General features: G+C 48.2%; 2 protein-coding genes across 5 annotated transcripts in view; one reads left to right on the top strand and one right to left on the bottom strand.

Annotated features, from left to right (window-relative positions):
- Positions 1-85: 85 nt before the first annotated feature.
- GET4 (guided entry of tail-anchored proteins factor 4) lies at positions 86-13668 on the top strand. 4 transcript variants are annotated; one of them, XM_037383306.1, is made up of 9 exons: positions 86-319; positions 4434-4512; positions 4935-5016; positions 5968-6117; positions 8396-8489; positions 10401-10541; positions 10625-10700; positions 10888-10960; positions 12083-13668. In XM_037383306.1, the coding sequence occupies exons 1-9, from the start codon at positions 165-167 to the stop codon at positions 12169-12171; spliced, it is 939 nt and encodes a 312-aa protein (XP_037239203.1). In that variant the 5' UTR covers positions 86-164; the 3' UTR covers positions 12172-13668. The 4 variants fall into 4 exon arrangements, with proteins under 4 accessions (XP_037239203.1, XP_037239202.1, XP_037239206.1 ...); XM_037383305.1 differs by having other exon boundaries at positions 90-319; positions 8351-8489; XM_037383309.1 differs by lacking the exon at positions 86-319 and adding an exon at positions 1069-2931 and having other exon boundaries at positions 8351-8489.
- Positions 13669-14850: 1182 nt separating this feature from the next.
- ADAP1 (ArfGAP with dual PH domains 1) overlaps positions 14851-27870 on the bottom strand; it is a 62774-nt gene continuing 49754 nt past the window's right edge. The window contains exons 5-11 of the mRNA XM_037383304.1: positions 27650-27762; positions 25398-25544; positions 19976-20059; positions 17649-17711; positions 17177-17248; positions 16561-16789; positions 14851-16173 (exon numbers count right to left, since the gene is read on the bottom strand). Of these exons, the coding sequence (XP_037239201.1) occupies positions 16145-16173; positions 16561-16789; positions 17177-17248; positions 17649-17711; positions 19976-20059; positions 25398-25544; positions 27650-27762 (737 nt within the window). The 3' untranslated portion in view covers positions 14851-16144. The remainder of the gene's footprint in view (positions 16174-16560; positions 16790-17176; positions 17249-17648; positions 17712-19975; positions 20060-25397; positions 25545-27649; positions 27763-27870) is intronic.

The raw sequence follows: 27870 nt of genomic DNA, 5'->3' as shown, positions 1-27870 counted from the left end.
CCCGGCCTTGCCCCGCCCCCGTGACGCCGTGCGCAGCCGCGCCGCGCTGAGCCTCGTGGGCCGCCGTCGGAGCGGGCGGAAGCCGGGCGGCGGGGCTGGCGGCGGGGCTGCGTGCGGCTGCGCTCGGCATCCCCTCCCTCCTTCCCTCCCCCTGCTCCGCGCTGATGGCGGCGGCGATTATGGCGGCGGAGCAGGAAGCCGCGAAAGGCGGCGGCAGGAACCGCGGCGGCGTGCAGCGCGTGGAGGGCAAGCTGCGCGCCAGCGTCGAGAAGGGCGACTACTACGAGGCGCACCAGATGTACCGGACGCTCTTCTTCAGGTAGGGCCCGGCGCGGCCCGCCGCCATACCCCCCCCCGCCCGGCCTTCCAGAGCCTTCCCACGCACCCTACCCCACTGGCGCCCGCCGCGCCTACGGCCGCTCGTCATTGGCTGCTGTCTGTGCCCATCTCCGCCTTCTGCTTCCTCATTGGGCCGCGGGGGGGCGGGGTGGGGCGGGTACGTGCCGCACAGGGTAGGGTGAGCGGTGCCGGCCGGAGCAGGGCCTGGGCCCGGCCTAGGGGGCAGCGGGCGGCCCGCGGGCCTCTCCGGCCCGGCCGCCTGCCCCCCGGCCTGGGCCCGGCCGCTGCAGGGCTGGGGGGCGCGGCGCGGGGAGCCGCTGTTCGCCGCGGTTTGAAGGTGAACTCCTGCTGCGGCCCGAGCGGCCTGGCTGCGGGTATGCGGCAGTGCTGGGCCCGGCCCGGCCCGGTGGGGACTGCCCGCCGGCCCCCGCGGCGCTCGGTGCCGCCATGTTCCCCAAAGGTCACGGACAGAGCTGCGTTTCCCGCCCGCCCCCCTGTCCCCAGACGTCTCTTGGCGGCCCCGCGGCACGAGGAGGCCGAGTAAGGCCCCCCCTACCGGGGGTTGGCCCCGGGGTGCCGCCCGGGCGGCCCCGCGGGCTCGGGCATGGGCTCGGGCCGTGTCCCCGGGCTCCCCAGCCGGCAGCTGTGCGCAGCCTGCGGGCACTGCGGCCTTGCCTGGCCGGCCGGCAGCAAACAGGGGCAGGGTTTGCAGGTTCTGGGCCGGTTGTGGCCCAGCCGGGACACAGGGCAGCTGTGTGTCCTGCCCGTCCCCTGCTGGAACCGCCTTGGGGAAGGGGCAGCTCTCGGGTGGCAGGGCTCGCCTGCACGGGGGATTTTTTTTTAGAATAAATTCAGGTTGATGTAGTATTTGTGTATGTGATAGTGATTAAGTAATATTCAGAAATATTACTACTGCCTGTTATAAGAAACTTATTGTTGTTGCCAAACTTCTTTAGATTTTTTAATTATTTTTCACATCTGATGTGACTTGTGGCGGTCACCCTTTCTCTCATCAAAATTTCAGATGTAGACCCTTGCTTTCAGGGACACAGAGTAAGGTGTTTCTTTTAGGAGCTGCTTTGATCGGTCCCAGCTTTGTTTACTTGGGGTTCTGCTGGTGGTGAACAGGTGAGAAAAGTGCCTTCTGAGCCTTGGTGGCACACCTGTGTGTCACCTGTCCCCAGACCTCATCTAAAAGTGTGAACAGGCCAGTGGGTATCTATAGAAAATAGCAGCCAGGCATGTGGCAAGAGGGTCTTTGCTGTACAGAGGGCCATGGGTAGTGCCCATAGAGGGTGTGTGGGCAGCTTCTGCTGCCACTGTACACTGGATAGCCTGCCCTACCCCATATACCAAGCACCATTAAATTAAAGCAGTTGTGTTTGCTGTAGCCACCTGATAGGATCAGTGAGGGCACTGTCTAGGCCTGAACACTTAAATTGTATTTGAGAATAAATCTAAATTTAAGACAGAGCATGGCCTATTTTGTAGTAAGGATTATGTGATGTGGTGGGTGATGACTTGGCACAGCCGGTCATTTCTCATCCAGTCTTCTGAATGTATTAGCTCACATACTTTACTTAAGCCTCACTGAATTAATTCGGAATCAAAGATTCTGCCTTCTCCATTATAAATGCAAGTGAAAGGAGGTGCTCAATTAAATGAGAAGGTGACATTAGCAAGGTGACTGTGAAATTTGTTTGGAAAGGCACAGAGGCCAAAAAAGGAGTCCTGTGTAGTCTTATCTGCCCTCTGTAAAAGGTATGTTAAATGTCAACAGTTTTCCAGAAGCCTGTTAACAGAGATTGAGATGATCTCATCTGAGGAATTATAATTGGTATAGCCAGTGCTTACTAGTTTTAAACAACAACAGCCTGTAAAACATTAGTCTGTTCGGTTGTAAGCTACATGTTAAACTTGAAATCCTGAATCAAGAGTTTCTAAAGTCATAAACTGAGATGTAGTTGAGGGTGGAGGAGGGGAAGAAGCGGAGGAGGAAAGATTACTGTAAGCCTGCCTCCTTCAGACTTATCTCCCTCCCTGGAGTACACTGAGCAGGTGGAAAACTGCTGTTCCTGCCTGACCCTGAGCAGTGAGTCCTGTGTTTCTCCGGACAGGAGTACCGGGGCCGGTATTGTTACTGTACAAGGCTGGCCAGGTTGAGCTGTTCTCTGTTTGTGACTTGGTGATTGAATCAAACTTCCAAGCTTAGCATCCTTGTTACGTTGGCATCTGTTTTCCTGATGCTTGTAGGCACAAAGAACAATGTGTTCCAGGATTCCTCTTGTTCGAAGTGCCATTTAGATTAATGACATGATTTTTTTTTTTTAAATAAAAGTCCTTTAAAAAAAACCAAGCACCCACCAGCTCTTACTATTGTAAAGCTGTTTTCAGTATCTTTTAGTGTCTGCTGTAATAGTTCCCAGATTAGGAGCTCCCAAACAGCATTGGGAATCTACTGGGAGTAGAATTTATGGAAGTGGATCCACACTGAATGTTCAGCACCTAGAAGCAAACCCCTGGATGTGAGGCCAACTATGAAAATGTTGGAGCTGCTGATCCCTTTGACTAACACGTGGAGCATTTACTATGGTGATTGCAAATCTGAATTGTTGAGGATACTTATTCCTAAAAGCCACTATTGTGCCATCTGTATTAACAGTTTGCTAACTCTTTTGGGTAAAAGACCTTGGGGGTTTTTGGAAGACGCTAAGTGGGACGGGAGGGCTGTCTCCTTCCTTGTTTGTTGTCTGATCTGATTTTACCAGTAGGACTTGTCCCTGGAGCTGTCACGTGTGACGGGAATCTCATGTGCAGCACAAGAGCTTTTGGGACCCACTGCTTGTTTTCTCTCTGGTTAGCGTGACCTCCTCCATACCCACACTGTCCCACTGCTCCTCTTGACTGCTGCCCCCCCAGAACCACTGACCCTCTCTGTTACCCTACGGGGATGCTCGTGCAAGGGGTGGGAGGGCTTGCTGCAGCAGGAGCAGGGAGGCTGCTCTGAGCACCACAAACAGAACGGAGTGAACACACAAGCTCAGCACAACCAAGTGTCATGAAGACAAGACGGATATTGCAGATACGAAAGCAGCATGGTAAAACTGATGTATTTTTTGATGTAAGCAAATCAGCTGCTGTTTTTAACTACTCAGAAAGCAGACTTCTTGAGAAGCAGTTAAGAGAAATGAAAATTGGAAACTGTAAAAGCAGTGTGGCAGCAGATGCAGGAAATGCTGCATTTATCATCTAGAGGTGTGAGTATCCTTTAGTTACCTTTAGTTAGCCGTAGTGATGATGTGCAGGAGGCTGCAATCACAGCACCATGGTAAGAGGCTCCTGCTCTTGAGGTAACCATTGGGAACAAATTCTTTTATTACCTGTTTCTTAGTTAACTCTTAAGCGAGGAAGGTTGAAGGAGGTGTTGTTTTGAAGCATCATATCTGAGAGCTAAGACTTGTTTCTTTTATGAATTGGTGACTGTAAAGTGTTGCATGGTAAATCTTGCTGGCTCTTCTTGTCTTATTGGAGCCCATCAGAGACAAGCTACTTTGGCTGAGCAGAGGACTAGTGTGCGCCTGATGTCCTGACATCCCCTGGCAGAGACCAGCAGTGGTCAGAGAGACTTAAGCCAGTCGAAAGGAGACATGGGTGGGGGAGGGCTGGAGTCACTTGGGCAGCACTGCGTGTGCCAGCTGTCCAGGGTATATTCCGAAAAGCGTTTCACTGTGATGGCTTTAGTTTTGGAAAAGGCTCTGATGTGATGGTCTGAGCAGTGCAGTTCAGTGCATTGGCATCTTTTGCTGAGTTGAAATCCTGGGATCATTTCCTTTTCTTTGTTTCAGCCCAAATCGGGTCTGAATCTCTGTTTCTGTTTTTGTGCTCTTTGCTTGTATTCCATCAAGTCTGGAGCAGAAGACAAATTGCAGCTTGCAGTTAAATTTATATCATTATTGCAACTAACCTGATTTATAAGTAAATCCTTTATTGCCTTTATTTTAAATTTTAGTGGTCTTTAGTCCTTTAAATGTAAGTAATTTCAAGGATACACAACTTAGTGGTAATTTTTATCAAGGCTTTGGTATTATTTTCAGGTATATGTCACAAGGAAAACATGCAGAAGCAAGAGAACTAATGTATTCAGGGGCTTTGCTGTTCTTCAGTCATAACCAGGTAAGTCACTGGGTTTGTGTGTGTGGCTTTGGGGGTGGGGGTGTGTTATTCCAAGATATTGAGGGATGAATTCTCAGTGGTAATTGATTGGGGTAATTGCTTTGTAATCTTCTGTTTTATCTCTTTGTTGAGCCTTTCTCCGCAAAGAAGGATTATGTCAAACTGGAACATTAAGCAGAAGTGTTTGTGAGCATCCAAATGATAATTGTAACCACATTTGTTTTGCTTTCCTGGAGGCTTCTCTTTTGATGCCGTCAGATTAGTTTTTTGTTTTTTTTATAAGGGAAGGTTCAGACTTGATGCTGTGCCTCAGTTGTAGATGTTGATAAAAGTATCAAATCTGCCTCCAACAAAATTCTTACTGGCATTTTCTTTTATGTACTGGTATGTTAATCACTACCGACTATGTGTCTGTCTTGTAGCAAAACAGTGCTGCTGATCTGTCCATGCTGGTTTTGGAGTCTTTGGAGAAATCGGATGCAAAAGTAGCAGATGACCTTTTAGGTGAGGTGACCTTTGCGCTCAGTGTGATGGTGTTTAGATGTGCTTTCACTTCACAGTGATTGTTGTGAACAGTCTTGAAACCTGAAAGCCTTTTTTTATGCCCTCCCACATGGCTGAGGGTTACCTTCATCACAGAAGTGGACTGGGAGAAAACATTACTGGAGTGTAATGGATTCCTGATAATGTAGTGGGCATGCTTAAAACAAACACTGCTATCTTGTGGCACCATCCTCTCCATGATGCAGTGGTAATGTATTGTCTGTACAGTCATTGGTGTCCCCAGGGCTTTGGTGCATGGTGGTTTCCTACTCTAGCAGTGTGGTAGCGAGCACGTTATTTGCGATTCAGCTGTTTACAAGGAAATTTTTCTTCTTTGATGGTGAGATTTAGTAAGCAAGCAATTCGGGGAGACCTTCCTAAGAGGTGCCTGGCCAAACTACTGCTCCTATTAACAGCCCGTGTATGGAGACAGACTGACAAAGGCTGTTTGTGTACTTAGATTAGCTCTGACACTTTCATCCCATCTAATGACTTCTGGTGGAGCGTTTCCAAGCTATACCTCTCTGTCCCTTGCAGCTTCCCTATGAATGGCAAGCCGTCCCCTAACCTGCAGTTTTTCCTCCTCCTTGGAACTGCATGGTCCTCTGGGATGTCCTGTCCTAAACAGTGAAACAGGGAAACTGTCGCCAGCTGACTGCAAGGCACAGCTTTTGGCTGTTAAGAGTCATGAATATTGCTGACTGATAGATACATGCAAGATTGACTTGATGTGTGGGAAGTGGCTCAAGTTCAAAGTCGCTCTTTTTTTAAGGTGGCTTATGGAGGCTGTTAAGGGAGCTTAAAGAAATGATAGCACTGCAACTTAAATGTTATATCTTGAAGATGAACTAGAAGCAGCAGATCATTGTATTTCTATTAATGCTGAATATTTGTGATTCTTAATGCTTCTAGAAAACTTGGCTAAGTTGTTTAGTTTAATGGATCCAAATTCTCCTGAAAGAGTGGCTTTCGTATCCAGAGCACTAAAATGGTCTAGCGGGGGATCGGGAAAGCTTGGACATCCAAAACTACACCAGTTACTAGCAATTACCCTGTGGAAAGGTAAGAAAAATCAACTGTTTTTCAGTGCTTTGTTTTAAAATGTTGAAAGTAGGATATTGTAAGATATCTACTTTGGAAATAATCTAAGGAAGCTGAGATGGAAATGACTGATTGAGCTCTGCAATAACTTCAGCTTGATGTTACTAACAAAAAAAACCTGGGGCTGTAACTATGTTAGGGCAATTCCCAAAACACAAGTGCTGTAAAGCTCTCTGTAAAAGGAAGGTTGATCCTTTAGACACTGAGGTAGTTTGATTGAGTCATTAGGAGTGTCGTGGTTTAACTCCAGCCTGCAGCTAAGCACCACACAGCTTCTCACTCACTCCCCCCGGTATCGGGATGGGGGAGAGAATCAGAAGAGTAAAAGTGAGAAAACTCGTGGGTTGAGATAAAGACAGTTTAATAGGTAAAGCAAAACCCACACACACAAGCAAAGCGAAATGAGGAATTCATTCAGCGATCCATTCCCCACACCACCATGGCAGGTGGGTGCTCAGCCATCTCCAGGAAAGCTGGGCTCCATTACACGTAACAGTTACTTGGGAAGACAAGCGCCACCACTCCAGGTGTGTGTCCCCCTTCCTTCTTCTTCCCCCAGCTTTATATACTCATGATGTTGTGTGGTATGGAATATCCCTCTGGTCAGCTATCCCAGCTGTGTCCCCTCCCAATTTCTTGAGCCCCTCCAGCCCTCTTCCTGGCAGGGCCTGAGAAACTGAAAAGTCCTTGACTTAGTATAAACATTACTTAGCTACAACTAAAACATCAGTGTGTTATCAACATTATCCTCACACCAAATCCAAAACACAGCACTGCTGCAGCTGCTAAAAAGAGAATTAACTCTATCCCAGCTGAAACCAGGATAAGGAGGAAAATTGTTGGGGAACAGAGCTGTTCTGTTGTGGGTTTTTTGTTTTTAAATCCTGGATAAACATGACAAAGATTGAAATACATCACCTAGCATCTGAAAAAGTCTTTGGATCTGTAATTAGGTACTTTTTAAGACATGGTCAATATCTAGGCTTATTCCAGAATGAATGCTGTTGCCTTCGTTTTATGTGGGATTTTATCACTTGTGATGGTATGTAAGTTAAACCAAAAATGCACTAAATAATTGTTATAATTATGAATGATAGCCAGTTTTTAAAGTCTTCTATCCAAAACATAAACATGAGTGGGAACAGTTGAATAAGTGCCATCTCTTCTGTGGTTTCTTGTGAATTCATGACTGTGCAAGACGATTGTGTTTTAAAAATTTTTCAGTAGCTGGGAAGTGTTGATAGTGGTCTCATACAACAATCCTGACCCAATGGTCAACATTCCAGCTCACTGCCTTTCTGCAGGTCAGAGGCAAACCCATAACTGTTCTCATGGGACTTATATGTTAGCTTGGTGACTGCTGCCAGCCAGAAAGGGAGGATTTTCCTCAGAGCATTTAAGTTAGAAGCTGAGGTACAATTACGATAAGAAACGGTTGCATTCTGAAAGTAAAAATCCCCATTTTGTAGTTGTCTGCTCACTGTTCTCTTGAAGAGCAAAATGCGTACATTTTCTGTCTGTAGTTTTTGAGCATTTTGTCAGAAAAGGTTCAGATTTTTAAAACAAAGCTTTTAAATTCAAAAAATTAGCCACTAACCAGTTTTGATTTGTCATTGCAGTGATTTCTGCATGATGCTTTGCTTCAGGTTAAGTTCTAACCAATCTTGCCATTTTTTGCAACTTTTTTTCCTGTATAATTGCTCTTCTATTCAGCATATGGAAGCAATTTTAATTTTGATAGCGAGAGTGGGCTAAGCTAAAAATAGGAAATGCCTTCTTTCTGTGCACTTAGAAAGAAGGACGCTGAAGGTGCCGTTTGACTTCTTGGTGCACATGGTCTAATACAGAATTCCTTGATTTTCCTGAGCACTGATGACAGCACATGAAATGTCAACGTGCAGTTAGATAAAATGATGTGAGCACAGCTCAAGCTATTTGTCCCAGTGGTAGCTGTGTTTTGTGGTGGCGTTGAATGGACTGTATTGTATAGCAGTTGTTCAAATGTATTTAGGATAATATATTTATCTCCCTTTGTATATTGTCTGTAACTTATAAAGGAAAAAGTCAACTCTTTGCTAATTGTCTTGTTCATATACCATGTGTGTAGCTCTTGTCCTTTTACCAACTGATTTGGTTTTGCATTCAGGTACGATGAACTGATTTCTTAAAAGCTGTTTTCTTTTTCCTTTTATAGAGCAAAACTATAGTGAATCTCGGTATCACTTCTTGCACTCCACAGATGGCGAAGGTTGTGCAAATATGCTAGTAGAATACTCCTCGTCCAGGGGATATCGCAGTGAGGTGGACATGTTTGTAGCACAGGCAGTACTACAGTAGGTGTTAAACTTCTCTGTAACTATTTTGCTAAGATGATACTGTGTTGGAGGCCAGTCTAATTTAATGATAACTGTAGGTTAAGCATGCAACCTTTTCAAAAGAAACTCTGAAACCGGCCAGAGCTGCTGAAACTCAAAAAAACATCTCAAAACTGGTGTGCTGAATTGGTCAGCCTGAGGAGAGGAGAAAAAAAAAAACAACCAAACAACATATTGGGGTTGAAACCTGAAATCATGTAAATTGCCTGAAGAATTAATGTAATCTGTTTTGGGCGCTGAAAGCACAATTCTTAGCTTTGTTAACACTGCTTTGTGTCTAGTTAGGGCTTACCATGTTCTTGCCAAGACTGGACCTAAGTAGGCTCTATACTCCCCTTCAGCGCAGTACTTGCTCTCAGTCTTGTCCTAAGAGACAATTTGTCTTGGGTCACCCTGGTCTGTGAGCAGCGGTGCAGTGGTTCTTGGTTTGACAGAGCTGCTGGTGGCTTTCCTTTACTGTAGGCATTTATTTTGTAGGAGGTGGGAATGCAAGCTATTATGTGCCTCTGCAGAGCTCATGTACAATTAAGGTTGACAAAGCCAATTTTACTTTGCTTAATCAGCTGATGGCTTTCTTCAGTCAGGGAAAGCAGCTCCTGGAGGAGTCTGAGGAGGAGGTGGAGACAGGACTGTGCAGCAGAGAGTCAGGGAGAGAGTAGGTGTTGGGGGAGAGGGAGGAGGTGAGAGCGAGTCTGTCTCTCTTTTGGCAGCAGGGAGCTGTCATGTCTGATTTGTCCTGCTTTCCATAGCTGGTTGATACAGATTGCAGTGATTTTTGAGCGGTAGAAAATCCTTTGTGGAAATCCAGTATGTTATGCAGGACTCTTCAGTTTTATGGGGCTTTGTTCTGGAGGGGGGAAATTCTGGGTGGAAGTTAATGAGTAAGAGGTTACTTTTCAGTATTTATACAGCACTGCTACGGCATCCTTTACCGGCCTGTATCTCAAATACTGTGCTAAATCCTCTTAGGTGGCAGTTTATACTCTAATGAAAATAATTGCAGTTCCTTGCTCAGCAGTAAGGCAAAAGCACCCAGTGCCCTTGCACATGTGGGAGTACAGAGTTGGAGGCCAGCCTGCAACCAAAAATGAAGCTGCTCGTGGCAGCCTTCCCAGGGCTTGCTGACAGCATTTGTCCCAGTTAAAGTCTCTCGTTAGGCCTATGTGACTTGCAGAGATTGCCAGCTGAATTAACTGGACCTGCAGAAAGATTTGATCGGTTTGGGAAATCGATCTGCTAACTGGTGACAGGTGGCCTGGGAGCTCAAAGTGTAGCTTTATTATGAGACTTGTAGACATTTAAGTGTGTTAAACTTATTAGTGGTCCTGGTGCCATGTTATTTGAGGTAGTGCTAATAGAATGACAGAGTCATTGAACACTGGCAGATACATACTGAAAAGAGATGTGTTTGGGAGTGGATGACACCATGAGAGAGAGGTCTTTAATTCATTTCTTTACCTCAGCATAGTAAACTCTGGACCAGTCAATGCAATATCATGTTTAATTTGAATTACGTGGTGGCCAGTCTTCCCACATTTTGATTTAATTGATGCCTTTTTTTAGTAACTGTCCTGTATACAATCTGCTTAGGTCTCATTCTGTTAATATTTAATGTCAGTTCTCCCTCCCAGCCTGTTAATTCCACAATGTATTCTAGTAGTGATTTTCCCCCTTGGTTGATAGCCAAACCGTTGCCAAAGATGTGCATCTCTACCAGTTCAGTTTTGCCATCATTTTAAGCCTGAGATGGTTTCTGTGCACAAATGAAGTAGAGATGGTTGAACTTTTGGCTTCCTGTCTTCCTTCTGCATGTAAAACTACTTGTCTGCCTTTTATTTTTAACTAGCCCTATTCTGTTTCCTTTTGCAGATTTCTCTGCTTGAAAAATAAGACCAGCGCATCAGTTGTTTTTACAACATACACACAGAAACATCCTTCAATAGAAAAGGGTCCACCCTTTGTTCAACCACTGCTAAACTTCATCTGGTTTCTGTTGCTGGCAGTTGATGGGTACAGTCTGATTTTTCTCATGTTGTTCTTGGTTTCCTTTGGAGTTGTTACTGAGATTACATTTTTGATTGTTTCCTTTCTAGAGGAAAACTAACAGTATTTACAGTATTGTGTGAACAGTATCAGCCTTCACTGAAAAGAGATCCCATGTATAATGAGGTGAGTTACTTGTACTTGTAAACAGGATTTGACCTACAGAATTAGTTAAACAATAGCTGAATGTCTCCTGGTTTGTGACTTGTAGATAGGAGTCAGTGATCTACCTTGTGTGGTGTGACTGCTGCCCCTAATATTTCCAGCTGTAAATGAAGTAGCTGATGTTGTTGTTCATCTTGTGTCGTTTCAGTACCTAGATAGAATAGGACAGCTTTTCTTTGGTGTTCCGCCCAAGCAGACATCGTCCTACGGAGGATTACTAGGTGAGGTTTGTGCTGACCCTTGTTTCTGGGTACCACCAGTCTTTTTGGAGCAGTGGCTTAAATAAAGTGGCTGTGCTGGAAAAAGATCATTTGTTCTAAGGAATGTATCTGGGTTTTTGTAGCCTGTAGAAACAGTCCCTACTGTAGAATACAAGATTAGTTGGTCGCATGTGAGATTTAATTGGGTGAAGGTGGTAGACTTTTCATCTTTGTGAAGGGGAGAAGCTGCAAATTACTCTTACAGTTGATTTTTCACATTATGATAAAACTTCCAAATGTAAAGAAAAATTTTACTTGTGTTAAAGCTTAATTTCCTCAGACTTCAGTGGCTGATTCTCCTTGAGTCAGGTCTGGGACTTTGGTAGAGATCTAACCAGTGCTGATAGAAAATGAATATTCCCAAAGTAGAAGTTCTGAAATTAATATTGCCCTTCTACCAGTAATGAAAGGCAGTGGATAAATTCAGCCGTCATTTCCTGACTCTTGAACAAAATGTGAGCAAATTGATCTGGATTACTTTTGTAACATTGAATGTTTTTCCGTGAGAACTAAACTTCTCTGTTTATAAACTGACTTGAGGCTTTACCTGCAAATGTCAATGCACTGATACCCAAAGCTGGATGAAAAACGTGAGTATAGATCCCAGATGTAAATGACAGCTTTTCAGCAATTCAGGCATCTTTAAATTGCATAAAACAGAGAAAACACATAAATGGTTTTGAGTCTCAAACAAGTGCTTTATAGTGTGATGCAGACCATTGCTGTTTTTTGGGAGTTTCACTGCTGGAGGTGTGTCTTTCCTCATTTCATTGTTGGGGTTTTTTTTCCCCCCCTCTTATGGTGCAACTATAGTACATAAGCATGCAACTTTGGTGTTTTTTTCCAGTGTATTCTTAGAAAAGGAACAGTGTCAAAATACAGCTTCCCAAATAATTAAATCCTTAATGGAAGCTGGTATGGAATAGTAATGCCTTGTTGAGACTCTTTTACTTCAAAATCCCCTTCTTTTTTTCTTTTTAGTACTGAAGTCTACACCCTAGCAGGATGGAAGGAGAATAGTTACAAGCTTTTGTGATGAGAATGTAAAACGAACAGTTTTGACTGTCCTGTATTTTATTCTAGGAAATCTTTTAAACAGTCTGATGGGAACTGGAGAAGATGATGACACAGAAGATGGTCAGGAAGACAGCAGTCCTATCGAGCTCGACTGAATGTTATTGTCATTGGGTGCCGTGTAAATCTGATGATTCGATGACTCCAAAGACAGTTTTGGAATTTGAATCCTGCAGTTGTTTCTTCGCGCCTAAAAGGGCTCCTCTGGTCTTTTAGAAATGGTTGCTGAAATGTTTATAATGTTTGGTCTATATTATTTATGTAAAAAAAAGAAAGAAACCAACAAAAAGTAGCCAAACGAACGAATTGGAGCAATTGTTAGCAGGTTTCCGATACAGCGGCTGGTGACCGATTAAAATATAGTCTTCTACGGTTTCTGATGCAGTATTCCCTTTTGCACAGTAATTCAGTAAAGCGTAAATATGGGTCCTGTACTTCACGGCCTACCCAATACCATCTTTGTTATGAGAAAGCCTCCTTGACCTCTGCCATCTCCAAGGAAGATCTCAAAAGGCAGGGCGATCGAGTAATTTATTTGCGAGGCTGGTGCCAAAAGTACTGTGAGACGAGCCAAGCAGCATAATTTGAGATGCACATCCAAGAGACATTGATACCAAGAACTTGCTTCCACTGCTGTAAGGTGCACGCCATTCCTACTGCCTTTCACTCTCCTTAAGGGCTGGCTCTGGCCGAGCCCACGCGTGTGTATAGCCAATACTTCCTGAAAAGCACAAGATTGAATTGCTCTCGAGTAAAAGCTGATCAGTGGAACATAGGTAATTGGCTTCCATGTGGATCTCTCTTGCCTAGGTACAAACATTTGGCATCTAAAATACCTCCTCTGGCTCTACTGCTTTGGAACAGATTATTTTTCAGCGTAAGTTCACAGCCATACGTAGAGGCAACGGCGTTACAGTAAGTGAAATGATTTGCTGCAAGCGATGTATGTGTTTGAACTGCAGCTGTATGTAGAGAAAAGGGATACTGCAGAACTTTTGGTTCTTTATGATATATTTATTTTTCTTGGGTGATTGAATCATTTAACACTTTCTGTAAAAAAAGAATAAATCGATGAATAATGGAGTAACTTCAACCCCAGTGGTAGGCATAGCCATTCTACATCTCCTCCTCTAATGCAGCACAGCAGATGTCGGTGGTACAGTGAACGGATGAAATGGTGGGGAAACACTTTATTTTTTCACGATGAAAATAAAAAGGCTTAGATTAATAAACAGCAATCATGCATGGGGGAGGGATTAATACAAATTTATTGACTGTATGAAAAAGGCATTGAAAGGAAGACTTTGTGTTAATTGTGAAGTCTCAAATAAACACTTTATACCAGGATGTGCAATACTGCTGCTTTCTAGTTTTACCAACAGAGATCTTACTTACCTTGCTGGTTTTTTGCTCCTCTGCATTTGACTGTGGGTCATCCAGACCTCTGTGCAGCAATGGCATAGCTTTAGTCTGGCACTGTAATGTCTGGAGCAGATGTGGATTGCTTTGATTTGCAGCAAGTTCAGGGACGGACGCCCTACCCGGGATGATTGTGCAGACATTTAATAAATGATCTGGGATGCCGGCAGCAGTTCAGAGCCACGTCATTTCATTGCCTTTGTCGGTCTGTGAACATGCCTGTCTTGGGGCAGCTTAAGGTGTCCAGCCGCGGCAGCCCCCCCCTCCGTGTCCTGCATCTGCGGCCGGTAGGGCAGCACCAGGCCCCCCCCCCCCCCCCCCGGCACAGGGCAGCAGGGGGTCTGTATGCAATATACATACTCCGGAACTGCAGTGGTACATACAGATCGTGTGTGTGCATAAAGACTAAAATATATATATACACACACATAAACAGCCTTTGCATATATAATAATTTATAATTTAATAATTGTATGGTCTATAATTTATAATATTAATTATATTGAATTATACACGCACACAAACAATCTTTATAGCTAGCGATAAATACAAACAACTAACCAAGCCTGTCCTCTCCCTGCTTCTATCATGCCTGGGTTTTTAAATAAGTGACTGACTGTGTGTAAAATGTATATTTATAAGTCCTTTTTAATATAAATTAAATATCTATAGTTATGCATATACATATGCATGTTGATATATGTATGTTCATATGCAATAGTTCTCAAATTTATAATTATTTATACATTATGTACTTTATACCTATATAAAAACATGCATGTGTATATTTATAATATGGAATATTTTATGAATTTGGCATTACAAAAATGTCTCTACATATACAGGCATGTGTTTATGAAATGCATTTAGCTTACACATTTTACAAATACATATGTCTAATGATGGCTATGTGTATACATGTGTGTGTATGAACTATGGACTATATTCAGCTCCTATGCACACGTAAGTGTATTATATATTCTGCTGTATCTACTATGCACATTTTATAGCTGTGTTTGAATATTCAACAGCGCTTTCATAGAATTTATCTCTATATTCCTAAGAACCATCTATCTTTTGTATATGTGTATGCATACATAAATAGAAAGTATGAGTATTACATACTGAATACATACAATATACACTATATAATACACATATGCAAATAAGTGTAATATATAGTATGTTACCCACACACACACGTGTGTGCGCAGCTACTCCCCCTCCGTTCCCTGCTCCGGGCAGACGGTTCTGTGGGTGTCCCACACCCCGGGGCTCTGCCAGCACCCTCATCTACTTGTCATTTGTTTTTCTAACCCCCCTTTCCCTCCCCTGCCCCAGCACCACACGGCCACGGCTCTGACATAATAATTTATTGGTTCAAATGACATTTAGTACCACAGTTGTCTTACCAGTGACAGAACGAATGCATACAGCCGATGAGATGCTCTCATTTACACACACCAACGTAAGAAATGTGTCGGACAGGTCCGTGTCTGGGGCCGGTACTTCAGTGGACGCTGGAAATTTCATTTTTGGGTAAAAATCCAGCACCTGGTATGCAGGTCCCAGCCCACCTGCCCCGACCGCAGGAATTACAGTGCTCAACACAGCGCTGAAACGTCACTTCAAGCAGCGGGTTTTTTTGTTTTTGGCAGGGAGGGGGGAAAAAGAAAAATCAACCAAAAACAATAATTGAGATAATTAATGGGGAAAAAAAAAGTGCAACCACCAGTCCGGAGAAGCAACATGCCGTCGGCTGGAGGGACGTGCGCCAGCCGGGGGTGGGCTGGGGCAGGTTTTGCGGCACTGTCAGCAACACTGCACCTAAAGCTCACCCCCCCCAACCCACACCGGGCCCCCAAACGGTGTGAACCCCCTGAACCATGAAACAGGAACAACCCAGGGAACAGAGTACGGCCCGACCATGAAAGCTTTGCTTCCCCAACATCGCCTCGTGGCTCGGTTGCCCCTGTCCACGCCGGGCAGCCCTCCTCCGTGCCCTTCATTAACCCGGTAATGATGCCGACGCTGCCCGGTTCCTGCGTTATTTCGAAATGGCACCTGCCCCTTGCTGGGCACAGCGCCCCAAGCACCACCAAGCACCACCACTCCCCGGGTGAGGGCATTTACGGCTCATGTACCCGCTGGCCACGTTGCACGGTACCATTTCGCCTGTTCCCAGGTTGGTGCTTCACACCCCCCCGGGGGTGTCACCGCTCAGGGGCTGGCAGAGAGCTGGGGGCTGCGGGGTCGCTCACCCCCAGCCCCCAGCAGGGACCAGCTCCTGGAGAAAAGCCCCATCTCCTTCTCCCCCCCGATGTGCCACCAACAGTCTCGGCCACCCCGCTGAAGCTGGGGGTTCACCCCTTTTGGGGTGGGGGGAGCGCAGGAGCACCTGTCCCGGCGGTACATCCCACGGAGCGGCCACAGAGCCCAGTGTCAGGTTGGACCAGCATCTTCTCCGACGTCGTTTCGCTGCCACCCTTCTTGGTTTCCGACATGATCAAGTGAATGATGAGGGGAAAGGGAAGTAGTATTATTATTATTACTGTTGTTATTATTATTCTTCATTATTTTTAACATTTCAAATAAAACCACGTTGTGTTGTAAACAGAAGCTCACTCCTCAGGTCTGCCCAGCCAGTCCCCGCTAAGGTTTATGTTTGAAATGGGCTTCCACTGCAAGAAAAAAATCGGAAAATCAAGTTAAAAGCAGGACAAGCACCAGCAGGCGGCGGTGGCCCGGCACAAGCCCACCCTGCGGATAGTCCTTGCATTGCTGATGCTCCTTGGCTCTGATCATTCTTCTAACTGGGCGACCGAGCATCCTTACGGCACCACAGACACCACGCAAGAAATGGTGAAGAGGGAAGGAATCCATCCTCCTCCTCCCAGCGTGAGCCCCTTGGGCAGCCTTTGCATCCCCGCCCCCAGGCAGGGAAGGGCTGCCAGGCTCGCACCATGCAGGGGCAGCGATGCCACCACGTCCCCCATCCCTCTATCCATCCCATCCTCTGAGGGAAACCAAGGGGCCGAGGTTGGCATCCAGCCCTTGCCAGCACACACCTGCGTATTCCTGAGGCAGCATGGGCCGGCTTATAACTTTCTGAAAGGTCGTAATCCACTCCAGCTGGTCATCCTCCGTCTCACAGGCAAAGAGGAATTTCCGATCCGGGGTGACGATGGTTATCCCGTGCTGCCAGTGGTTTCCCTGTGTGGACGGCGGGAGCCCTTCCAGGACCTTGTAGCTGTTCTCCTTGCTCCCAATGAAAACCTCCCCTCTAGCAAAGGCGTCCTAGGAGACAGCAGAGTGGTCGGGCAGGCATGATTGCCAAGGGCAGCTCCGCATCCCAGGCAGCAGCCGAACACCGAAAGCACCAGCCACCCCCTGAATCCCTGCTCAGCTCTTCCCAGGGCCACCCTGCAACACCAGGGATCCAAAATCCAGATGCAGAAGTAGCTGCAGCTGGTGCACAGGGTCTCCAAAACATTTTTGGTGAATATCTATGCACAGGGCTACTGCATGCTGACACTGGGCAAATCCACCCAGCGCTGATGGCTCAGTGCCCTCTTGGCTCTCCCATCAGCCTGAGCTTCACTGCAGATTATCGCTATTATTATTATTACAATTATTATTCCTGCAGGTAATTCCCAACAGACAGCCCAGGCACCTTCATCTTACCAGGGGATCTTTGAAATACATGAGCCGTCGGTCATCCATGGTGAACCATCGCTTCTTGAATCCCTCTGTTTGCTGAAGAGTCAAAAAATGCCAGATTAGGCACCACAGCAGCACAGCTCCTCTCTCACCGCACACGAGCCAGGGACATCGAGGCACTCGGAGGAGCCCCATGGGCTGGGGGAGCTGGGAGCAGAATCTGGGCCACCACAAGCCACCACAGCCAGGGTCCGGGCCAGCTATACCAGGTGGGCTTGCAGGAATGGGCAGTGAGGGGAGATGGGGTGATGGTTTGTGAAGTGGTTTGGGATTTTTTTTTAGTTTGCTCCCAGGTAAGGAAAGTGCACAAACACATTCACAGCGTTAAGACTTTGCCTCCCGCGCAAGGGTGGGATTGTCCCACCCACGGACCCTTCTCAGCCCGTACAGAGCAAGACTCATGTTTATGGGACTGCAGAAATGTTTTCTGTCCTACCTTTGGCCCCGTTTTCTCCATGTACCCTTCCTTCAGGTAGTTTCTAGAAAGCTTTGGCACCAGCTGGAGCAACCCAAGAGGAGAGAAAAGAGAGCGGCGTTAGACGGAGGGAGCGGGGGGTGCCTGGGCACGCAGGGCAGCGCTGGGGGTCACTGGAAGGAAAACCCACACCGAGCCCACCCCAGCCCCAAGCCCACCCAATGGCTCTGGCCGAGTCCTTCAGTCCCACTCCTCCAAAACACTCGGAAGAGGTGGGCACAGAAACACGAAGCATCTTTGAGCACTTCACCAGCCATGCCAGCAGCCTCCAGGAGAAGCCCCCTGGCCAAATCCCACCCCACCGGCCAGCTCTGGCGATCCATCTCTCGCGCTGGATGCAGCCGGAGCTCCTTGCACAAGCCTTAAAGCACCATCTGCCTGTAAAACCCCACCGACACACCGCCTGCGTGCCCCCCTTTCTGCAGATATCGCTGACAACAGCTACCAGCGCCGGGGATATTTTTAACGCTGCTTTAGTGAAGACAAGGCAGGAGCTGCAGGATCTTTGCAGATGCCTCTAAAAGCCTCTTGAGAGATGATGAGTCTCACCAAAACCAGGGCCAAGGAGCCTGGCCATGTGCCTCCCCACCCCTGCCTGTCATTGAAACATTTAAACGTCATTTCACCTGTCATTTAAACGGGTTATTAACAGCTCCGCTTGCCACACCACAACCCCGCAGCACCCAACTCTGCCCAACAGCAGCTCTGGTCAAGCAGGCGTGTGCTTCGAGGGCAAAGCCACCCCAAAGAACAGCCTAAAGAACCCCACAGCTGCTCCAGAGCAGACGGGAGCACCTTAGTCATGGATGCTTCACTGTGGGCAGTGAAGGGTTCTGCAGCATTCATAGCCCCAGCCTTTGGCTCCTGGGACACGGCTGAGGACACTTTGCTAAGCAAGGAGCTCATCGCCCTTGGCTCAGAGAGGTTCCTCCACCCTGCAGATGGGTCCCCAAAGCACCCTTCAGAGACCCTTGTTCCCCAGGAGGCAGCCTGGGCATCCTTAGGGTGCTGTACGCAATTTATACCTCTCTACTACATTTAACCCGGCTCCTGTTTACATTTAACACCTTTTCATCTCTCTGACAGGGTAAAGGAATCATAAATCAGATGCTAATGATGGCAACACCCAGGACGGAGCTACCTTGTGTACGTAACCCAGACTCCACAGAGGTCTCCCCAAGCTGAATGCTCTGAAGGGCTGTTCAGGATTTCAAGGTCATAAATTAAACCTCGTTAACATTACGCTCCTCTGTTTCCTCCGAAGAATAACCGATGAGAAGGGGATGATAAGTAAAAATTTAAATAGCTTATCTCCCACCAAAACTGCCTTAAGTATACAAACACCAACTGCTGGACAAACAGCAACTCTGTTAAGGTCTCTGGGGTTTTGGGGGCAATGTGGCTCAGACATGCAGCCAAATTTAACAGAAGTAGAGGAGATGGAGGGAGTAGAAATGATTAAGGCTGTACTACAGTGGGCTATCAAGGTTCCTCTTATGTTTTTTTGTATTTGCCCAGCTTAACTTCTTGCCAGAAAAGGAAGGTGTTGGCTCCAGGGGTCCTGGGAGTGCCCGGGCAGCCAGGGGACGGAGCCACCCTGCAGCTCGGAACCAGCCCCAGCCCACAACAGCACCCCTCCCAGGTAATTAACCGAAGGCAGGTAATGCAATTAGATTTCAAAATCTACAAAGTCAAGAAGGTCATAGAGAATAATCAACAACAAGCACCAGTGACGTTACACACCAGTTGCAGTGCAACTGCAACACAAGGCACTTACTGTCAGCTTGCGTTAATACTGCCTCGAGTATTACATTAGCAAAAGGTAATGCAATTAGTAGTTCCAGCTCCCGGAAAATACAAGACAGAGATTCATAGAACAAGCTGAGTGACCTCCACACAAGAACTCGTCCCAGAGTACACCACTGACATTCTTTTGCCTTCATTTTTCCTACCTTCCAGCCCTTGTTTCAGCTTTTAGAGCAACAAGCTTTGAGAAAGATGTTTATGGCTTCTGTACGTGTGACAACGCTGCAGTTACTCATCCGCATGACTCACATTTTGAGGGTGAACATGTGTGTGCACACACACACACGTGGTTTCCAAGGCTGGATGTTGGTAACAGGTGCTGCACGTGGGCTCAACATCCCACCATAGTAATTTCAGCCCAGTAATTGTAAAATGCTCTGAAGGATGGTGCACCCTCCAAGCCTTACAGCTTGCTAAAGTTAAACTTACAAGTTGCTAAAAATGAGCAAGAGGGAAGAAAAAAACATATAAAACCAACTCACATCAATGTCGCTGGCTCCAGGGAATGCCACTTGTAAGTAATGAAAACGTGCTGCCCGGATGGCATTGAACCAATCCACAATTTCCTAATAACAAGAAAAAAAAGCACAGTGAGTAACATAGTCTGCACATAAAATAACATGATCCTGCTCCGTTTCATCTCTCCCATCACTTTGTCCCAAGTGACAGAGCTCAGTTTAGTAGCAGTCCTAAAAAAATAAAGCACAGACATAAAAGAGAGCAGCAAATGGGTGAAGGATGGGGAACATCCCGCTGCTGTCCTGGGATGCGAGAGGCGCGCGGAGCTTTGCAGCCCCCTGCGAGCACCACGGGGCTTTCTGCAGGGGGAAGGATTTAAGCACATCTCTGAACTGGCAAAACCAGCAACAAATGAGCTTTTCAGATACTGAGCCCGGCATCGAGCCCGACTCTGTAAGCACTGCCTGGCTCGTGCTGGCAGGGCGCACAGACAGCCCGACACCCCTGCACCTGCCCACCAGCACCCCCCGCCCCCCCCAGCCACCCGCTGACTGCGGGGAATGCCTGAATCCCACCCACCTTCTAGCAACATGCTTCAATGTTCTGCTAAAAGTGTCTAAATATCTCCTTATCTTGGTGCTCCAGCCTATCAGTCATATCTGTGAGCCCTCTAAGGACAAGCACAGTGATACTGAAGTCACAGCTCAGTTCCCAGCAGCTCTGGCACTTCTTCCTTTCCTTGGTAAAAAAATATATCTCCATTTTTGGGTGTTGTTTTTTTTTCCTACAAAATAGCTGGTTTATAACTTTGTTGGTTTTAAACTAATGTATTCCTTTGTCTCTGGAGGGACCCACAGAGCTTGTGCTACACGAAATAAACGCCACATTAATTTTAAGTGATCCACAGACAGGGAATTCTCAAACACCTCCTTCTGGTACGAGCCAGGGGCAGGGATGCTGGAAGGGCGGTGTAACTGCTGCCTGCACCGGGATGCTGAGCTGCGGGGAGAGGGATGCTGAACTCTCCGACTACCATTAATGCATGTGAAGCTTCACACGTCAGGGACAGGTTCAATGAGCCAGACTTAACCCTAAAATAAACAGTCACCCCTTCCAGGTGAGGTTGCTGTAGTGTAGGAAAGACCGTATCAAAGTACAAGTTGGCCTTTGGTAAGATTTAAACTTTTTTTTGTGCTTTAATGATTGGGGCGGGCGGGAGGCTTTTACGTGTAATTTTGGAGATCTCAGTTTCAAGGAGTTGAATTGGGGATATCTCAAAAACGGCCAAACGTGGCAAACAGCCATCCTCTACAAGGTCAAGTGCTTTGCTTTGGTTTGTTAACCTCCTTCAGGCTGAAGGGAAAAAAGAACAAAGTAACAGGACACACACAAACAATGTTTTGGAAAACTGTGACCTACTTGTCTGAGGTTTTACTTACTCACCACTTGCTCTCCTACCCTAAGCAGCTAAGCAGACCTCAGATAGCAGCACAAAGAGGATCAGCAAGAGGAACTGGCTCCTGAAGTTAACGAAGACCAAGCCAAGCTGGAGGTAATGAACAATAAGCTGTGATGTTAAAATGCTGATATTTCATACAGCCACCAACCGGGTGGCTACATACACACACACGTGGGTCCCCTCCCAGCTCGGGGTGCGAGACAGGGTTCCACCCTGCAGAACAGCAGAGGCTGAAACCCTCACTGACTTCTAGCACTCCATCTTGGAGATGGATCTTGGAATATCGATCACCCATCACTGGAGGAAGGGGCACCGCCGCGTTTCTTTACACAAACCTATACCTGTGCATGCCAAGCCAGAAGGCTTAGTTGCTAAACATTTTCTGTGTGTATAATTACCAACAATGGCACGGATAGAGTGAGGGGATTATATCTGATGTACTAAACCAACATTAAACTGCTAGGTGTTTTCAGACGGGAAGGTGTTGACTCGTCAGCAGAGATTCCTTTCACTGATTTAAGTCTCAGCAAACAGAGAAAATGAACTCCTGCCTGCACCTTTGCAAACGGCTTTTCCAGGCTCTCAGCTTCCTTCTGGTCTGCTTGCAGTGCCCCTGTGCTCCCCCTCCGCATGCCACCTGGGTGTCCCTCCAGTCTCCCTCCTGCACCAGAGACACCCCCATTGCCATGGCAGCCTCAGACTGACAACCCCTGAGACAAACAAACTTCTCACCATCCCTCCTGCCCATCCATCCCTGCAGCTCGAGCAATGAGCTGCTGATGATCAATACCACCTCTTCCCATCCTGAAAGCTCCTCGTGTGGCTTAGGAAAGAAGAAGCACTGGGGAAGAGATTTTTGCTAATTTGTCCAGAGAACGTCAACGATCTTGGTTTGCACCTTAAAGGGTGGCCTTTCCTGGAGACTCAGCCCACCTCCGAGCATCCCCGCATCCCGGTAACACCAGGGATGGCAGCAGCCACCACGGCAGCTCTCCCAGCTGCTCCTGCCATGGCTTTCAGAAGCCCTAGAGGGAGCTTCAGCCCTGGACAGGAGCTCAGAGCAGCAGGAAACACATTTCTGCAGCTCTCCTGCCTCCCACCCCACTGGAGATCTGGGGGCAGGTAAGGGCTGGCTCCAGCCTTGTGCCCACAGAGCTGTCCCTCCTGGTCCAAGAAGCACCAGTTCAGGTACCTCCAGGAGGGGTCACCACGCAGAGGATCGGTCCCCAGCTCCAGCAGGCGCCCCAGCTTCACCCCGGCTGGCTTGGTACATCTGGTGGTGGGTAAGTGCTAACAAGGGACCACAACAACATCCTTTAAAATGGTCAGAGCCCAAGACACACCCTGCCCTGCCCCGCCAGGCACCTGCTGTTATTAGACACCCACGTGGCCAAAGCACCCAGATACGCCTGTTTCGAGGAGGGGGCTGGGGCTGGTTTCAGTCTTTGGTTTAGTGTCAGGACAGACGGCGGAGGATGAAGCCACCAGGCTGAGGTCACGCTGCAGCTCCAGCTCCAAGGACAGCACGATGCTGTCCCACCCCCTGCAGCCCTGGGGCAGCAGCACAGGGACCCGCTTCCTCTGCCCATCCTTTATGGGTGCCTCACTCCAGCAAATGCCACGGGGATGGGGGGGGGGGGGGGGGGCGGAGGGGCTCTCCCAGCTGTTTGAGAGGTTGAATAAACACACACGGGGTTATCCCACGGGAGAAGTGAGCCAGATTTCTTCTGGGGTACTGCAGCAGAAGGGACAAGTGGAGAGCAGCAGGAGATGCTCTGGATCACTGCTGAGCTCCTCAATGGAAAATAAAACTCCAAATCCTGCCCTGATGGAAGGCCAGCCCGGTCAGTGACAGGATCGGGCTGGGAGGGCTCAAACCCCAGAAACAGGAGCCAGGAGCCTGGGCCAGGCTCGAGCCCTTCGGGCTGGGGCGAGCAGCACCTCTGGGGTACCTGGGGACAGCCTGGGGCTGCTGGGGAGTATGGGAGGGAGCGAAGGGCAGTGGGGGACTACAGGCGAGTCCTGGGGGCTGCCCCTGATCCCAAAGGAGGGGGAGCTCACCCCAGGGAGCGTCACCTTCTGGCAGCCCTCGTTCAGCTGAAGGGGCAGATCTTTCCAGGGGAGTCCAAAGAAATTCAACCTGGGCATTATCTGACGGCATCAGAGTGCCTCCTGCCAAACCTCCGACACGAAGGCAAGAGCAATCGCATGAGATCTGTGAGACTGCTCCTTCCACAAGCCCCCAGCAGAAAGCTCAGCATTTTAAAGCCACAAAACAAGTAAGAATAAAACCCTGACTGCATTCCTTGCATGTAAGTGGGCCACCAAAGCCCAGCAAACCGCAAACACAGGCATGATGGTGGGATGCAGCTTTCACAGGAAGAGCTTTTTCCTCTTTTCAGTTTAAATTGTGGCCAAGGAGGTACCCCAGAGCAACCCAAGCGATGCTTTGCTGTGCTAAAAGCAGCACCCGGTGGCAAGCGGTTCCTGCTCTGCGCCATGGCACTTGCACATCTCACCAGGCAGCATGGATGGAGGGGAGGGTGAATTTGGGAGCAGCCCGGCTGGAGCATCTCCCCAGCACCCACAAATGCACGGAGCAAGACCCCACGGTGCTGCAGGGTGCAGAGGCCAGGCAGGCTGACCATCCTGCATGTCTACTATATGCATATATGCATGTGATCACATGCATATTACATGCACATTTCTGTGCATGTACAAAACCAGACGATGCACTAATTAACCTAATCTGAAACACTAATTGCCTTCTGCCAGGAGCACTTGCACTGCACAGGAACCACATTCAGCCTTGGCAGCACAGCCCTGTGGGCACGACAGGCATCACCCAGCTCCACTGCAACTGGAGCCTGAGCAGCAGCAGTGGCGAGATCAGCTTTGCTCATGCACAAGTGAAGAGTATCTTGGATTTTGGTGGCATTACTGGCCTATACAGTCTGCAGAGGAGTGACCGCAAAGAGCACGGACTGCTTATCCCTAGCAGGGCTGCCTGGCTCGCCATCCCTGGGCGAACAGCTGGGAAAGGCTGTGCACTGAGACAATCCTGCAAATCCCTGCTGTGCCTGTCCACGAGAGATCACCCCCAGAAAGCCCCTCTGACAGACAACGGGATGTAACATCAAAGGCTGAAGGCACCATGACAGCCAGAAGAAAGCAGATGTGCTGTGAACGTGTTTTAGGCTCTGATTTTGCGGCCACTCCAGGGCTGCTGATATTTTATGGGGAGCCTCAAATATCTGGGGCAGGGAAGAAAGAGATGAAACTAAGGCTGTGAGATGGCATCCACTGCAAACTCCCAGGTCTGCTCTCTGCGTGGACATCAGTCCATGGAGACAAGACCCACAGGGCAGCGTGTTGACTGATGCTGTTCTTCACAGTGGCCACCCAGGCTGGGACCCCTCTGGCAGCCTCTGGGGCGGCTGGGACCCCCCTCACTGCCCTGTCCTGCTGTCCCCGTTGTGCAAACGACTGCCCCAGACCCATGAGCCCTCTTCTTCACACCTCCCTTCAGTGGCACAAGGGCAAAGCAAGGGGATTTATTTCAATACGGACACGCATATTTGCATTTTATAAAGTACAAGGCAGGCAGGGAAACAACCAGTTCCTCAGTTCTCCTACCATCCAGTTTGCTCCGCTTTTGCAAGTCCTTGGACCAAGTCCCCTCACCTTTCATTGCTCCACTGCCCCCCGAGGAGCTTGCCTTAAATAACGCCTCTGCCCCTACATCCGCTTGCAAGCAGAGGAACAGCAATTCCACCCCATTTGCATCTCGTTATTTAGAAGACACAGTCTGCAACCTTTGTGCTTGGAAGGACGAGACAAACACAACGCTGGCTGTGCATCCTGTACCCCCACCCCTTCCGACGATTCCCAGCTCGGTTAGAGCCCTGTGTGCCCCAGGCTGGCTCTGAGCAGCGCCAGTGCTCAGGACCACCACCCAAGCCCTCGTGGCACCGCCGCGCTCTCACCTTGCCATCTTCATGATAGACAAAGATGTTCCTTGTGCTATTGTCCTTCAAGTAAGTGATCTGCAGTCCGTGGGGGTTCCCGATTTTTGCAGGCTGGAAAGTCGCATTTAGATGTTCGATCTTCATAATTGCTTTGGGTTCTTTTGCCTGGAAAACACAGCTGAGTGAGCGAACACCTGTGAATTGGCTTTCAAGCCAGAAAACAGTTCCCTTGGTCAGAAAAAAACTCCTGATTGAGGCCATTAGCTAAAAAACCCTGACTGCCAGCCCACAAAACTGCCCGGTGATGAGATATCAGAGGCTTTGCTCAGGCATCAGCAAGTGCTCTCTGCCAGCCTGGAAAAACGCTCTCTTCTGCAAAATTCAGCAAAGTTCAAGGGGAGAAAACTTTCAGCCCAGAAGCAAGATGGACAGGCCAAGTCTCTGATAGGGTGTTGTGCTACAAAGACAAGCATCTTCACCACATCTCCTGTTGTAGCTTCCGTTCAACTGCCTCCTGACCCCTAGATCTCCTCCAGCCTCTTTACCTAATGATAAGCGACCAATGTTTACAGCGAGATGAACACTACCAACAAAGAAAGGAAACCATTCAGCCCGACAGAAAATAAAATAAAATATGCAGACTGCTAATTAACAGGCCAGGATGCTTTCTGCATCTCAAACACCCACAGCCAGTTCATCCTTGCCCAAGAAGATGGAGGATTAGCCCCCTTGCCAACTTCAGACCTGGGTGCTAGGCTAGCAAGGGGCACCATGCCCACGTCCCCACCTGTCCCATCCTCTCACATGAGCCACTGGCTTCTGACTCTGCTCCTCCCCTTGCCCTCCAAACTTGAAACTTCCTTTTCAGAGGGACAAATATATACCTTACAGCCACCTCTTGGGTGGGTTAGCCCAACGGTGAGCCTGGACCCAGCCTTCCCAGGCACCAATCCCACCTGCACTCTGTGGCAGGTCACTTGAACCTCATTGAGTGGTTTGCCTTCCTACAGAACATCTCTGGAAGTTCACCACCCTTTCAGGAGTGCACTGAGAAGCGAACTAGCAAGCATGGATAAAACATCCCAAAAAATAAAAATTAGGCTCTTGGCAACACCAGTTTCAGGGTGCAGCCAGAGGCCAGCAGGGGGTCATGCTGTGCCACCATGGTCCCCAGCACCATGAGGAAGTCCGTAAGCTGGTGGAGATGCTAGTGCCGATGCTAGTGCCGCTTTGGGAACTTGGGGACTTGCCATGGGCACACAGACATCATGGGTGACCACGGCAGGGAAATCCCAGCAAAAAAGACACGTCTAGACAGCACTGTTCCCTCCATGGCTATGGTCAACAACAAAGCAAAGCAGCTTTAAACTACCAGAGCATCAATAGCGACTGAATGGGGGCTGCTGGGACTTTCACTTCTCCCTCGGTAATGACTGTCTCCCTCCTGTCCACGGGATGCAGTTGCACCATACCGCACCGAGCTGAAGGAGAAGACGGTGCTATTGAAGCCAGCCGCTGGGTGTGGAGAAGCGTGGATGGAGGATGTTCCCCTCTTCTGCATGGCTCATCATGACACCACGATTGCATCAGTTACTTGAGAAAACTGGCTGGAGCTCGGTCTGGGCTGCTCTCGGCTGCGGTGTCCAGGGGAGACTCAAAGGTCAGAGAAAACACCTTGGCTTCCTTCATTATGTGGTGTAGAGAACAGCAGAGCGTCTATCCATTCATCACAAATGCAATTTTCATGGTAATAGCTCCATTTCTCACTTACAATACATGAAATGTGCTCTGGGGAAACAGACAAATGCTTCCACACTGCTTGATGCTGGAACAGAAAACGAGGGAGCTGTTCCTCGGGATGCTGGCCATGCCACACAAAGGAGGCTTCAGACCCCAGTGACTACTGCGAGGTGGCGATACCTTCGTCACAAACTAGCCAGCAATACGAAACCCACATCAGCTGCATGATGCGGCGCCAGAGCAGAGAAAAACTCCTTTGTTTAAGAAAAGCCTTATTAAAGGGCACCACAGCGGGAACGTGTAAGATGGCTGGTCAGGGCATCTCACGATGACTATGGTGGTGGTGGACCAAGAGCAAACCCTGCTAAAGAAAGCAGTGAGTTGTACCTGGCACCCTGGTCCTGGAGTGACTGGGGGCTCAGTGCTTATGAAAACTGTACAAATAAAATGGGGGCCCGAGGAATTACTTGTTCAAAGATGCTCTTACCAATGCGACTCCCTGTCTGCACACAGCAACCCCAGGTACTCACGTCGTTCTTGTTGAAGTACTTCAGTGCACCTTCCCTCTCAGATAACACAAATTTTCGGCTTAAGAATTGCCCGTTGTCACGTCCTCTCTTCCACAGAAATCCTTCTCGGTACCCTGCAGCAGAAAGCAATTGCTGAGAACCAGGGATAGAAATGCTGTAATTAAAAAAAGGGACAGGGTAAAGAAAAAGGAGAAGAGCTTCGACTTCAAAAACAAAGTGGA

Source organism: Falco rusticolus, chromosome 4, assembly GCF_015220075.1.
Source record: "Falco rusticolus isolate bFalRus1 chromosome 4, bFalRus1.pri, whole genome shotgun sequence".
NCBI classification, from domain to species: Eukaryota; Metazoa; Chordata; class Aves; order Falconiformes; family Falconidae; genus Falco; species Falco rusticolus.
The sequence above is the reverse complement of the archived record's forward strand: the minus strand, read 5'-3'. Positions and strand labels throughout refer to the sequence as shown.